Raw genomic sequence first — 12,260 nt, forward strand, 5'->3', positions numbered from 1 at the left:
TTGTGATGGAGATCACAAGTGTTTTGGAAAAGGTTATATCACTGTAAAGTTGGCACCGTCCCCGGCAACGGTGCCATTTGATTCGTGCCCAGCTAGTGTATGCCCTGTTGATTGGTGTTCAATCAACTGGTGTGCTTTGATTTCAGTCCTCAGACGGGAGTAATCAACAAAATTTATAAACCTATTTCACCATATACTAGGGTAGCATTAGCTAGCATAGCATAGTGGCTTTAGGATCGTCCACAGGGATGGGTTTTCAAATTACAACTGATATTAGTTCAAAATTTGAATTGGTGTTTTTTCTTTTCAAGGTTAGCTTTAAAAGAAAACATAAGTATGTGTGAAAAGGTTGGTTTTAAGTGAAACCAAAAATAAAGTAATTGAAATTACTTACAAAGAAAGTGTTTCTTGGAGTTTTAGATCACTAGGCTCAGGTTCCTTATACAAAAAGGGAGATTTCGGTCATTTAGATCTTTTCCTAGCATTGGGGATTTAACATATAGTTATTTCCCGAATCGGTGTGGTACAGATGCTTCCCCTTAATGGTTTCAAACACTAAATCCCTGTCACTGAATCATCTTGCAATGGTTCATACCTCTCACCTAGTATTAGCCATTCAAGGTGATCTTTAACCTTGGATTACCTGTCAAAAGCTCGCAAGATATAACTAATGGATGTCTCTTAGGAGTCCAAAAGCTTACCAAGTGTTGGCTATTCTAGATAATCCTACCTTTAAACCACCTCCCAGAGGCTCGCAAGAGATAAACTAGTGGATCTCTGATTACTACTCAAAAAGTGCTATTTGATAGCTTGTAATTAACCCTTTTAAACACTTTTGAGTAGTAGTTATTGCCTTTTAACCCAATTAACATGTTAAGGACCCTTTCAATCAATTCTAATCAAATTGTGTTAAGTTTTGGTGTTTTGATAGCTTTTTGATCACCAAACCAATATGAGATTGAGGAGAGTTATTTGGAATCCTTGGCAAAGCAATGGAAAGAGCAGCAGCATGAAGAACCAAAGCTTTGAAGTCCTTTGCCATAAGCAAATCCGGAATGCAAGGAGGGGAAGCAAAGAGAAATCTGCCATGAAGCATTCTTGATGATAGTCATGTTAGCTACTTTTGGAGCACTTCCCGAAGTCCAATTTATGCATGCTATATGTAATTTTAAAGCTTAGGAAGTCAACAATCTAATGCTTCAAATGGTGCACAATTCGGAGTTGAAATGAAGGAGTTACAGCCGTTGGATACCGATCACTCCAAGCTGAAGGAAGAATTTTGCACAGCGCTACGAAATCACCCTTTTGTTGCGAAATGATTTCGTAGCCTTTTTGCACAGTGTTATGGAATTCCTCCTAAAGTTTCACGACACGATGAAAGGCAGCCACCGCAAGCTGAAAGACCAATTCGCAGCGGTGCGAAATCAGCTGGTTGCTGCGAAGTAATTTCGCAGCCCTTTTTGTTCATCTGCGAAATTTCGCAGACCACATTTTCACCTGCGAAATGGTCCTTAGTGCTTCCCGATATTTGTAACCGACACTTGGAGATATTTTTCTTCAGATTTTTTTTGTCTAAATCCCCAAATTCTCCTTGTATCCCACCAATTATAGGATTCCTTAGCTTTTAAGTTAGGAAAAAGGCTAAAATATCCATGTAATAGCTATTAATGTAATTTTCATATAAATAGAGCCCGAAGAGCCTGTTCAGAGGGTGATGAACCTTTTGGGAAAGTTTGAAAGAAAGAAAAATACAGATCTTGAGCTCTGGTTTACCTTCTCACTTTGATTGTATTTTTCATTTACTAAGTTATGCACTCTCTAAGGAGGTTTCCCCAGAGAATGAGTAACTAATCCTTTAGTTCCTTGGAGTTAAGGTTGCCGGGAAAGGTTCCAAGTGCAAGAATTAGTAGTTTTGTGGTTTCAGCTATGAATGAAGAGAAAGTGTGTCCCGTGAATGGTTTCTATATTTTTAGTTAACTTAAAACGCCTTGGAGTCACCTGGGCCAACACTTGGTAAGGCAAGTGATTTCCATCCATGGAGATGCACTAGTTTACCCCTTGCGAGCCTTTGGGAGGTGACTTGAAGGTAGGATTTTCTAGAATTACCAACACTTGGTAAGCTTTTGGACTCTAAGGAGACATCCATTAGTTATCTCTTGCGAGCTTGAGAAAGGAAGTCCAAGGTTAAAGATCACCTTGAATGGTGAAGGCTAAGTGAGAGGCTCAGACCATTGCAAGTTGCATCAGTGAGAGAGATTTAGAGCTGAAATCCAATTAAGGGATGCATTTGTACAGCACCTGTTAGAGAATTGACTTTATGTTAATTCTCTAATACGAGGAAATGAACCAACTGACCGGAGCTATGTTTGTGCACGAGGAACCTCCCCTGTGAACCTAAATCTCCAAGGAATGTTTTTCTTCATAAGTAATTTCTATTACTTGTTGTGCTGTTAGTCTAAATCTAAACCTTTTTCAACCAAAGTTTGTGTTTTATTTCTTAAGCTAATCTTGAAATGAAACAGCACCAATTCACTTTGAATTGGTATCATTTTCAGTTTGAAAACCCTTCCCAATGAACGATCCTAGAGCCACTATGCTATAGTAGCTTTTTCTTTGCTACCCTAGTTCATGGTGTAATAGGTTATAAATTTTGTTGATTACTCCCTCAATCAAGGAGCACCAACTGGACATGAATCAGCTGAGACACCAATTAGGCATGAATCAAATGGCGCCGTTGCTGGGGAAGGGTGTCAAGTTATAGTGATACTATTTCAGAGTACTTTTGATTTTCATCACAAGTGTGGTAACGTTTCTGTTGCTTTATTAATTCTGGTTTCTTTTCTACTTATTCATAATTTAAATTTAGCTTTTAAATTCAGCTTAGTTTTATTTTGTTTTTGTAGTCCTGTTTTCTTTTGTTGTCCTTTATTTTCATTTTAGTTACAATTAGTTACTAGTTGTGTATGCCAAAGTGGATACGTGGCAGTGGAGGAAGGCTTGTTAAAAGTGATACACCTCAGAATAAGGAATTCGAATTGAGCTTGAATATCATGGAAACTACACCTGAAGATCAGCATAGTCACCAAGGTCGTCAAGACAATCTCAATGAATTTAGATCAATGAGGGACCGCATGCATCCACCTCGTATGAGTGCACCGTCATGTATAGTGCCTCCTACAGAGCAGCTAGTGATCAGACCGTATATTGTTCCACTTCTACCAACTTTCCATGGGATGGAAAGTGAGAATCCCTACGCACATATCAAGGAATTTGAAGATGTTTGTAATACATTCCAAGAGGGAGGAGCTTCAATTGATTTGATGAGGCTTAAGTTATTTCCTTTTACTTTAAAGGATAAAGCCAAAATTTGGCTTAATTCTTTAAGGCCAAGGAGTATCCGTACTTGGACTGACTTACAAGCTGAATTCCTTAAGAAATTTTTTCCCACTCATAGAACAAATGGCTTGAAAAGGCAAATTTCAAACTTCTCAGCTAAAGAGAATGAGAAATTCTATGAGTGTTGGGAAAGATATATGGAAGCTATAAATGCTTGTCCTCACCATGGTTTTGACGCTTGGCTATTGGTGAGCTATTTTTATGATGGGATGTCGTCCTCAATGAAGCAACTCTTGGAGACAATGTGTGGAGGAGATTTCATGAGCAAAAATCCTGAGGAAGCTATGGATTTCTTGAATTATGTAGCTGAAGTTTCAAGGGGATGGGATGAACCGATCAAAGGAGAAGTGGGAAAGATGAAGTCTCAACTTAGTGCTTTCAATGCTAAGGCTGGGATGTATACCTTGAAAGAAGATGATGATGTGAAAGCAAAGTTTGCAGCTGTGACAAGAAGATTGGAGGAGCTGGAACTGAAAAAGGTACATGAAGTGCAAGTTGTTGCTGAAGCACCAGTACAAGTGAAGCTTTGTCCTAATTGTCAATCATATGAACACTTGGTGGAGGAATGCCCTACAATTTCAGCTGAAAAGGAAAGGTTTGGAGATCAAGCAAATGTTGTTGGACAATTCAAGCCCAATAACAATGCACCCTATGGGAACACTTACAACTCAAGTTGGAGGAATCATCCAAATTTTTCATGGAAGCCTAGAGCACCTCAGTACCAACAGCCAGATCAACCATCTCAACAATCTTCAAGTCTTGAACAAGCAATAGTGAATCTCAGCAAGGTAGTGGGAGATTTTGTTGGAGACCAAAAAGCCATCAATGCTCAACTTAATCAAAGAATTGATAGAGTAGAAAGTACTCTGAACAAAAGGATGGATGGAATGCAAAATGATATAACCTAAAAGATTGATAATCTCCAATACTCAATATCAAGGCTCATAAATTTGAACACAGTGCAAGAAAAAGGAAGATTTACTTCTCAACCCCACCAAAACCCCAAGGGTGTCCATGAAGTGGAAAGCCATGAGGGAGAATCATCACAGATGAAAGATGTCAAAGCCTTGATCACTCTAAGGAGTGGTAAAAAAATTGAGAAGCCAACATCTAAGCCACATGTTGAGGAAGAAGAAGAGACAATGAAAGGGGAGGAAATGGAAGACAAAAAGGGAGAAATCGGTGAAAAGAAAGAGGACTATGATTCAACAAGGAATGCAAATCCAGAGAAGGAACTTCTGAAGGAAGAAATACTGAAGAAATCAACTTTTCCGCCTTTTCCTCAAGCATTGCATGGGAAAAAGGAGATTAGAAATGCATCTGAAATTCTTGAAGTATTGAGACAAGTTAAAGTCAATATCCCATTGTTGGATATGATTAAACAAGTTCCAACATATGCAAAATTTCTAAAGGACTTGTGTACTATCAAAAGAGGGTTGACTGTAAATAAGAAAGCCTTCTTGACTTAGCAAGTAAGTGCAATCTTACAATGTAAGTCTCCTTTGAAGTACAAAGATCCGGGAAGTCCTACCATTTCAGTCATGATTGGAGGAAAGGTAGTGGAGAAAGCTTTATTAGACTTGGGAGCAAGTGTTAATTTGCTTCCATATACTGTCTACAAGCAATTGGGACTTGGTGAGTTGAAGCCAACAGCAATCACTCTATCTCTAGCAGATAGATCAGTAAAAATTCCCAGAGGAGTAATTGAGGATGTCTTGGTTCAAGTTGATAATTTCTACTATCCGGTGCATTTTATTGTTCTTGATACGGATCCTACTGTAAAGGAAGCTAATTTAGTTCCTATCACCCTTGGAAGGCCATTCCTTGCTACCTCAAATGCAATCATGAACTGTAGGAATGGGCTCATGCAACTCACTTTTGGCAACATGACACTTGATCTCAACATTTTTTATATGTCTAAAAAGCAAATCAATCCGGAAGAAGAAGAGGGTCCAGAAGAGGTGTGCATTATTGACACTCTAGTAGAGGAGCACTGTAATCAGAATATGCAAGACAAGCTGAATGAAAGCCTTGCGGATTGTGAGGAAGGTTTGTCTGAACCCCCTAATGTGCTTGCTACTCTACAAAGTTGGAGGAGGATAGAAGAGATTCTACCTTTGTTCAATAAAGAAGAAGGAGCAGATGCTGAAAAAGAAATCCCAAAACTCAATTTGAAGCCTCTACCCGTGGAGCTGAAATATACATACCTTGAAGAAAATAATCAATGTCCTGTTGTAATATCTTCATCTCTGACCAGTCATCAAGAGAAGTGTTTACTAGAAGTTCTCAAGAAGTGTAAGAAAGCAATAGGATGGCAAATATCTGATTTGAAAGGCATTAGTCCTTTAGTTTGCACGCATCATATATATATGGAGGAGGAAGCTAAGCCAATTCGTCAACTTCAAAGAAGGTTGAATCCTCATTTACAAGAGGTTGTGAGAGCTGAGGTGCTGAAGTTACTTCAAGCAGGTATTATTTACCCTATATCTGATAGCTCTTGGGTGAGTCCTACTCAAGTGGTACCAAAGAAGTCAGGGATTACTGTGGTTCAGAATGAAGAAGGAGAAGAAATCACTACACGCCTCACTTCAGGGTGGAGGGTGTGTATTGATTATAGAAAGTTGAATGCAGTAACTAGGAAAGATCATTTTCCATTGCCATTTATCGATCAAGTGTTGGAGAGAGTCTCTGGCCATCCGTTCTACTATTTTTTGGACGGGTATTCAGGGTATTTTCAAATTGAAATTGCGGTGGAAGATCAGAAAAAGACCACTTTTACATGTCCATTTGGAACTTATGCTTACAGAAGAATGCCTTTTGGTTTATGCAATGCACCTACAACATTCCAAAGATGTATGTTGAGTATCTTCAGTGATATGGTGGAGCGAATTATGGAGGTTTTCATGGATGACATCACCGTATATGGAGGTACATTTGAGGAATGCTTAGTCAATTTGGAAGCGGTTCTTCACAGATGCATTGAAAAAGACTTGGTGCTCAATTGGGAGAAATGCCATTTTATGGTACGTCAAGGAATTGTCCTTGGCCATATCATCTCCGAAAAGGGAATTGAAGTTGATAAAGCAAAGGTGGAGCATATTGTCAAATTGCCATCCCCAACAACTGTAAAAGGAGTAAGGCAGTTCCTTGGCCATGCAGGCTTCTATAGGAGGTTCATCAAAGATTTTTCAAAGCTTTCAAAACCTCTTTGTGAGTTTGTTAGCTAAGGATGCTAAGTTTATATGGGATGAAAGATGTCAAAATAGCTTTGACCAACTGAAGAAATTTTTAACAACAACTCCAATAGTGAGGGCCCCTAACTGGCAACTACCTTTTGAACTAATGTGTGATGCCAGTGACTTTGCTATAGGAGCTGTGCTTGGTCAAAGAGAAGATGGGAAGCCCTATGTGATCTACTATGCAAGCAAAACATTGAACGAAGCTCAAAGGAACTACACAACTACAGAGAAAGAATTGTTAGCTGTGGTATTTGCCTTGGACAAATTTCGTGCTTATTTGGTAGGGTCTTTCATCATTGTTTTCACTGACCATTCAGCCTTGAAGTATTTATTGACAAAGCAAGATGCAAAGGGCAAGGTTGATAAGATGGATTCTTTTGTTACAAGAATTCGATCTCCAAATCAGAGATAAGAAAGGAGTGGAGAATGTGGTAGCTGACCACCTTTCAAGGTTAGCTATAGCACATAATTCTCATGCCCTACCTATTAATGATGACTTTCCTGAGGAATCACTTATGTTCCTTGTAAATACTCCTTGGTATGCTCATATTGTTAATTATCTAGTTACTGGTGAAATTCCAAGTGAATGGAATGCACAGGACAGGAAGCACTTCTTTGCAAAAATCCATGCTTATTATTGGGAAGAGCCTTTCCTTTTTAAATATTGTGCAGATCAAATCATAAGGAAGTGTGTGCCTGAAGAAGAGCAACAAGGAATTCTAAACCATTGTCATGAGAATGCATGTGGAGGCCACTTTGCCTCTCAGAAAATAGCTATGAAGGTGTTGCAATCAGGGTTTACTTGGCCATCTCTTTTCAAAGATGCCCACATCATGTGTAGAAGTTGTGATAGATGCCAAAGGCTTGGAAAGCTGACAAAAAGAAATCAAATGCCTATGAACCCCATTCTAATAGTTGAGCTATTTGATGTATGGGGCATTGACTTCATGGGACCTTTTCCAATGTCTTTTGGTAATTCTTACATCTTGGTGGGGGTCGATTATGTTTCTAAATGGTTGAGGCAGTCCCCTGTAAACAAAATGATCATAAAGTGGTTCTCAAGTTTCTGAAAGAGAACAATTTTTCAAGATTCGGGGTGCCCAAAGCTATAATCAGTGATGGAGGTTCTCATTTTTACAACAAGCCTTTTGAAAGTTTATTAGCCAAGTATGGAGTGAAGCATAAGGTGGCTACACCTTATCATCCACAGACTTCCGGGCAAGTTGAGCTAGCAAACAAGGAGATAAGGAACATATTGATGAAAGTGGTGAGTTCAAGCAGAAAAGATTGGTCTATTAAGCTTCATGATTCATTATGGGCATATAGAACAGCTTATAAGACTATTCTTGGCATGTCCCCCTATCGTCTTGTCTATGGCAAAGCGTGTCATCTCCCTGTGGAAGTTGAATACAAAGCTTGGTGGGCAATCAAAAAGCTGAATATGGACTTGATCAGGGGCTGGGGCAAAGAGGTGCTTAGACCTTAATGAGATGGAGGAATTAAGAAATGATGCTTACATCAATTCCAAAGTTGCAAAACAGAGGATGAAGAAGTGGCATGATCAACTAATTTCCAACAAGGAATTTCGGAAAGGACAAAGAGTTCTACTCTATGACACAAGACTCCATATCTTTTTTGGAAAGCTCAAGTCAAGGTGGATAGGTCCTTTCATTATCCATCAAGTACATATCAATGGGGTAGTGGAATTGTTGGATTCCAATGGCAAAGACACCTTTAGAGTCAATGGATATCGTCTCAAGCCATTCATGGAGCCGTTCAAACCAGAAAAAGAGGAAATTAACCTCCTTAAGCCACCAAAAGCCTAAGCAAAGAAGGGTTTGATGGACTTGGTTTCACCAAAGTCCAAAATTTTTGTAAATTTTGTAAATTTTAAAGTTATATCCATACTTTTGATCTTAATTTTTTATCTTAAATTGTGTATTTATATGTAATTTCATCTTTTTGAATGATCTCAGGTGGAAGAAAATGCAAAGAAATTGGAAAGGAATAAATCGGATAGAAATCGGAGTGAAAACAGAGCAAAAACAGAGTGAAAACAGAGCAAAAATAGGGTTCTGCGAGATCTCGCAGCCAAAAAGTATTTCTCTGCAAAAACGGTCATTTGTTGCGAAATGAGTTCGCAACACATTTGACTCCTCTGCGAAAATTTTCGCAACTGCGAAACCAAGTTTGGCACACGAGTGCCACTTCGCAGCACAAGAGCCCCCATTTTGCAACTGCGAAGCTCTAAGGCGTGAAAACCCCAATTCCGCAGCAATAACTCCATTCCGCGGGGTGTTTCGCAGCTACGAAACCAATTTTTGGCACACGAGTGCCATTCCGCGGTACAGTGACTCCAATTTCGCAGCTGCGAAGTGAGCTGCGAAAGTGGTTTTCTCTTGCGAAACCCCCATTTTTGCTGCAGAACCGGCCTTTCTCTGCGAAACCCAAGATGACCTTTAATATTCCGTTATTTTTTATAAATACCGGTCATTTGAGCTGCGAAAGAGTTTCAGAAAGGGGAAAAGTCACAACAACCGTCCGTTCATCTCCTTGCTTGAGCCCGACGGCACGCGCACCTCTGGTCATCCCTTCCGGTCATCACTTCCGACCAAATTTCGTCAATCTGAAATGGCGCGAACCAGAGGAGCCAAATCTTCCTCTCCTTCCACCCGCAAGCGAGCGCCGCGCGAAGTGCCTGTTCAAGCCTCTACCTCTGAGCCTTCGCGACCAGAAGCTGCTTCGCCTCCGGCGAAGGCGGCACCACAAAAACGTCCGGCCAAGCCAGCAATACAGCAACCTCCGCGAGACGTTATCTCACCAGGTCAGGGGGTCGTCCCCTGCAAAAAAGAGCTAGAGTCGAAAGCTCAAAGCCCATAAATTTAATAGGGCAGTCCCCTGTTCCCTCTCCAGAGCCTTCTCCGGTGCCATCTCCGGCACCGCCGGCGAAACCTCAAGCAAGCCAGCCGCCACTCTCTGAGCCCCAAATTCCATCTAGGACAGCTCCTGAAGCGATAATCAGGCGTCCGATGCTCACTCAACCACCAATTGAAGGCAATTTGGACTGCCGAGCTCGACCATTTCACTCTGAGCTGTGCTTTGACACAGCCACCTTCCAATTGCGGCCGAAGCTTGCAGGTTCATTCCAATTGCTGCCCAGATATCGCATGGAGCAGCTGCTGACCCCACAAGATTTCTTCTATCCCAGAGTAGCCATGGATTTTTATCAGTCCATGACTACTCAGCAGGTCAGAGATCCTACTTTAATCCATTTTACTATTGATGGACGGCATGACATTCTATGAGCTCAACATATAGCAAAGGCCCTGCATATACCATACAAGCCAAGCCATTTTGAGGATTTCCGAGCATGGGCTAGTCCCTCTCAGCTGGAAATGGTGCATATTTTGTCCAGAGGAGCTTCCACAAATCCACACCTATTGAGAGGGGAACTTCCTCCAAGGATGTTTCTCATTGATGCACTCTTGCGTCATAATATTTACCCACTGCAGCACTGGACTTAGAGGAGAGGAGTTCTTTTGGAGGCCCTATTCAGAATTTCGGAGGGATACTTTTTTGGCCCTCACCACCTGATTATGGCTGTCCTTCTCTACTTTAAAGAGAAGGTGCATAAGAAGAAGCTGCCGCGAGCTGATGCCATTCCACTTCTTTTTCCGCGGCTGCTATGTCAGATTCTCGAGCATCTAGGGTATCCATCATATCCTCAGCTGGAGCGCAAGCATATATGTCAAGAGGTGTTTACTTTCAACAAGTGGACCAATATGACAGCGTATAGAATGGAGCAGCCAGAGCTTCCACAGCCAGCTCAGATACCAGCTGCCAGGAGAGCATCTCCACGTCATATACCTGAGGGTATACCCATTGCTTCTCCTACCATAGCCAGAGCTCCTCCAGTTACTCCAGCCTCATCACAGCCCTCTACTTTAGCTGAGCCAAGGATGGCCATTCCCATTTCTGAGTATAGAGATTTATGCCATGCACTGCAGGCCTTGACCGCATCTCAGAGCAGCCTTGCTCAGGAGATGGCAGCTATGCGAGCTCGCCAGGAGCAGATGTTGACCACCCAGGCTCAGCACACTGCCATCTTGAGGCAGCTCCAGCATCATCTCGGTCTCCCATCAGCTGCTGAGCATCTCACTCCCACCACTGCAGTGCCACACTCACAGGCCACAGAGCCTCAGGCCCCTCCTGACCCAGCTACTGAAGAGGCAGAGCCATCTGCCTAAGCCATCAGCTCCAGCATCATCCACCTTTCTGATCATATATATATATCTATTATATATTTCTTTTATGTATTTCGTTTTCGTTAGTCTGATATGAAATCCCCTCTTTTTGATATCATATATGGGGATTACTTGTATTACTTTCTTTCCAATTGTACTCAAATGATTAAAGTAATACAAATCTAGTTTTTTGTTAATTCTTAGCATTAATTTATTCTTATTTCCTTTTCTCACATCTTTTATTCTTTTTGAAACATGTGGTATCTCCAATCAGTATTCGAAATTGATATCATTCAGGAGGCACCACTTCCTCCCTATAATTTCAATCACCCATATCACATTGAGGACAATGCTCAGCTCGGTTGGGGGGGAAGAAATGAGGAAGGAAGTATGCTAAGTTATTTTGGTAATTCAGTTATGTTGGTAAATTAGTTTTAATCCTTTACTTTTTAGTCTAATCTCCATGGATTATGAGGAAAAATTTTCAAATTTAAATAGGAGAAACTGAACTTTTGCTTTTCATCTAACTTAGAGTTTGGATTATGCTTGCTAAAGTGGTTTAATTGTTGAAACTTCTATTGAAATCAAGTTTAGTCCTTCCACTTTAAGCTATCCACACACTGTGCACAATAGGTTCCGAGTATAAGATGAAAAACTATTTCCTTCTTGACTTAGGAAAATTTTAGACTTGGTATCTTTGACCTCATTTAATAATATTGAGACACCTTATGAAAGGCCAATGAGCCTTTGGGGAAAAAAAAAAGAAAGAAAGAAAAATGTTTGCTTGCCTTGAAACCCGAGCAAGGTCTGAGGGGTATATGGTGAAAATCTTTAAAACCTGGTGCCCTAAGCCTTCATTGGTTGGGAGTCACCGACCTCAATGCTCGTTACAAGGGTGGATAGGTGGAGTTTAACATGCTGTAGGTGCTTGGGTATTAAAATTCATTCTCAAAAGTCCGGGGTAAAATCCGAGGAGTTAGTGGTTGAAAGATCCTTAAAGCTTGATGCCCTAAACCTTCATTGGTTGGGAGTCATCGATGGACCCCCGTTACATGGACAAAATAGAAAAGAATGCCCCTTAAGCCTTGTACCTTATAAAAAAAAGTGTGGTCTCTGCCTATTGAATTTGGTCAGTTTGCTAAGTGTTGAAAAGAGATAGGTTGGGGGGAGAGATTAGTTTAGCATACTATATTTGGAAACTATCATCTTACACTTAGATTTTTGTGGAAGAATAAAGTTTGATTCTTTGGAAGTGAAAATGATTTTAAAACTTCAATTTGCATAATGCATTCCCTTGATCAATGGTATTTAGTAAAGTTTTTGATAGCTTCTATTGAAGTTTGAGTTTTATTTCTTTAATGTTCCATGTGAGAGTTTGATT

At 40.5% G+C, this 12,260-nt stretch overlaps 1 protein-coding gene across 1 annotated transcript; it reads left to right on the forward strand.

Annotated features, from left to right (window-relative positions):
- Positions 1–9,266: 9,266 nt before the first annotated feature.
- LOC117910964 (predicted GPI-anchored protein 58) lies at positions 9,267–10,882 on the forward strand. Its single transcript, XM_034825139.1, has 4 exons — positions 9,267–9,459; positions 9,549–9,773; positions 10,425–10,651; positions 10,724–10,882. Exons 1-4 carry the CDS (start codon positions 9,267–9,269, stop codon positions 10,880–10,882), a joined length of 804 nt encoding a protein of 267 aa, XP_034681030.1.
- The last annotated feature ends 1,378 nt before the right edge of the window (positions 10,883–12,260 follow it).

The sequence above is a fragment of the Vitis riparia genome, chromosome 3, assembly GCF_004353265.1.
Source record: "Vitis riparia cultivar Riparia Gloire de Montpellier isolate 1030 chromosome 3, EGFV_Vit.rip_1.0, whole genome shotgun sequence".
Classification (NCBI taxonomy): domain Eukaryota; kingdom Viridiplantae; phylum Streptophyta; class Magnoliopsida; order Vitales; family Vitaceae; genus Vitis; species Vitis riparia.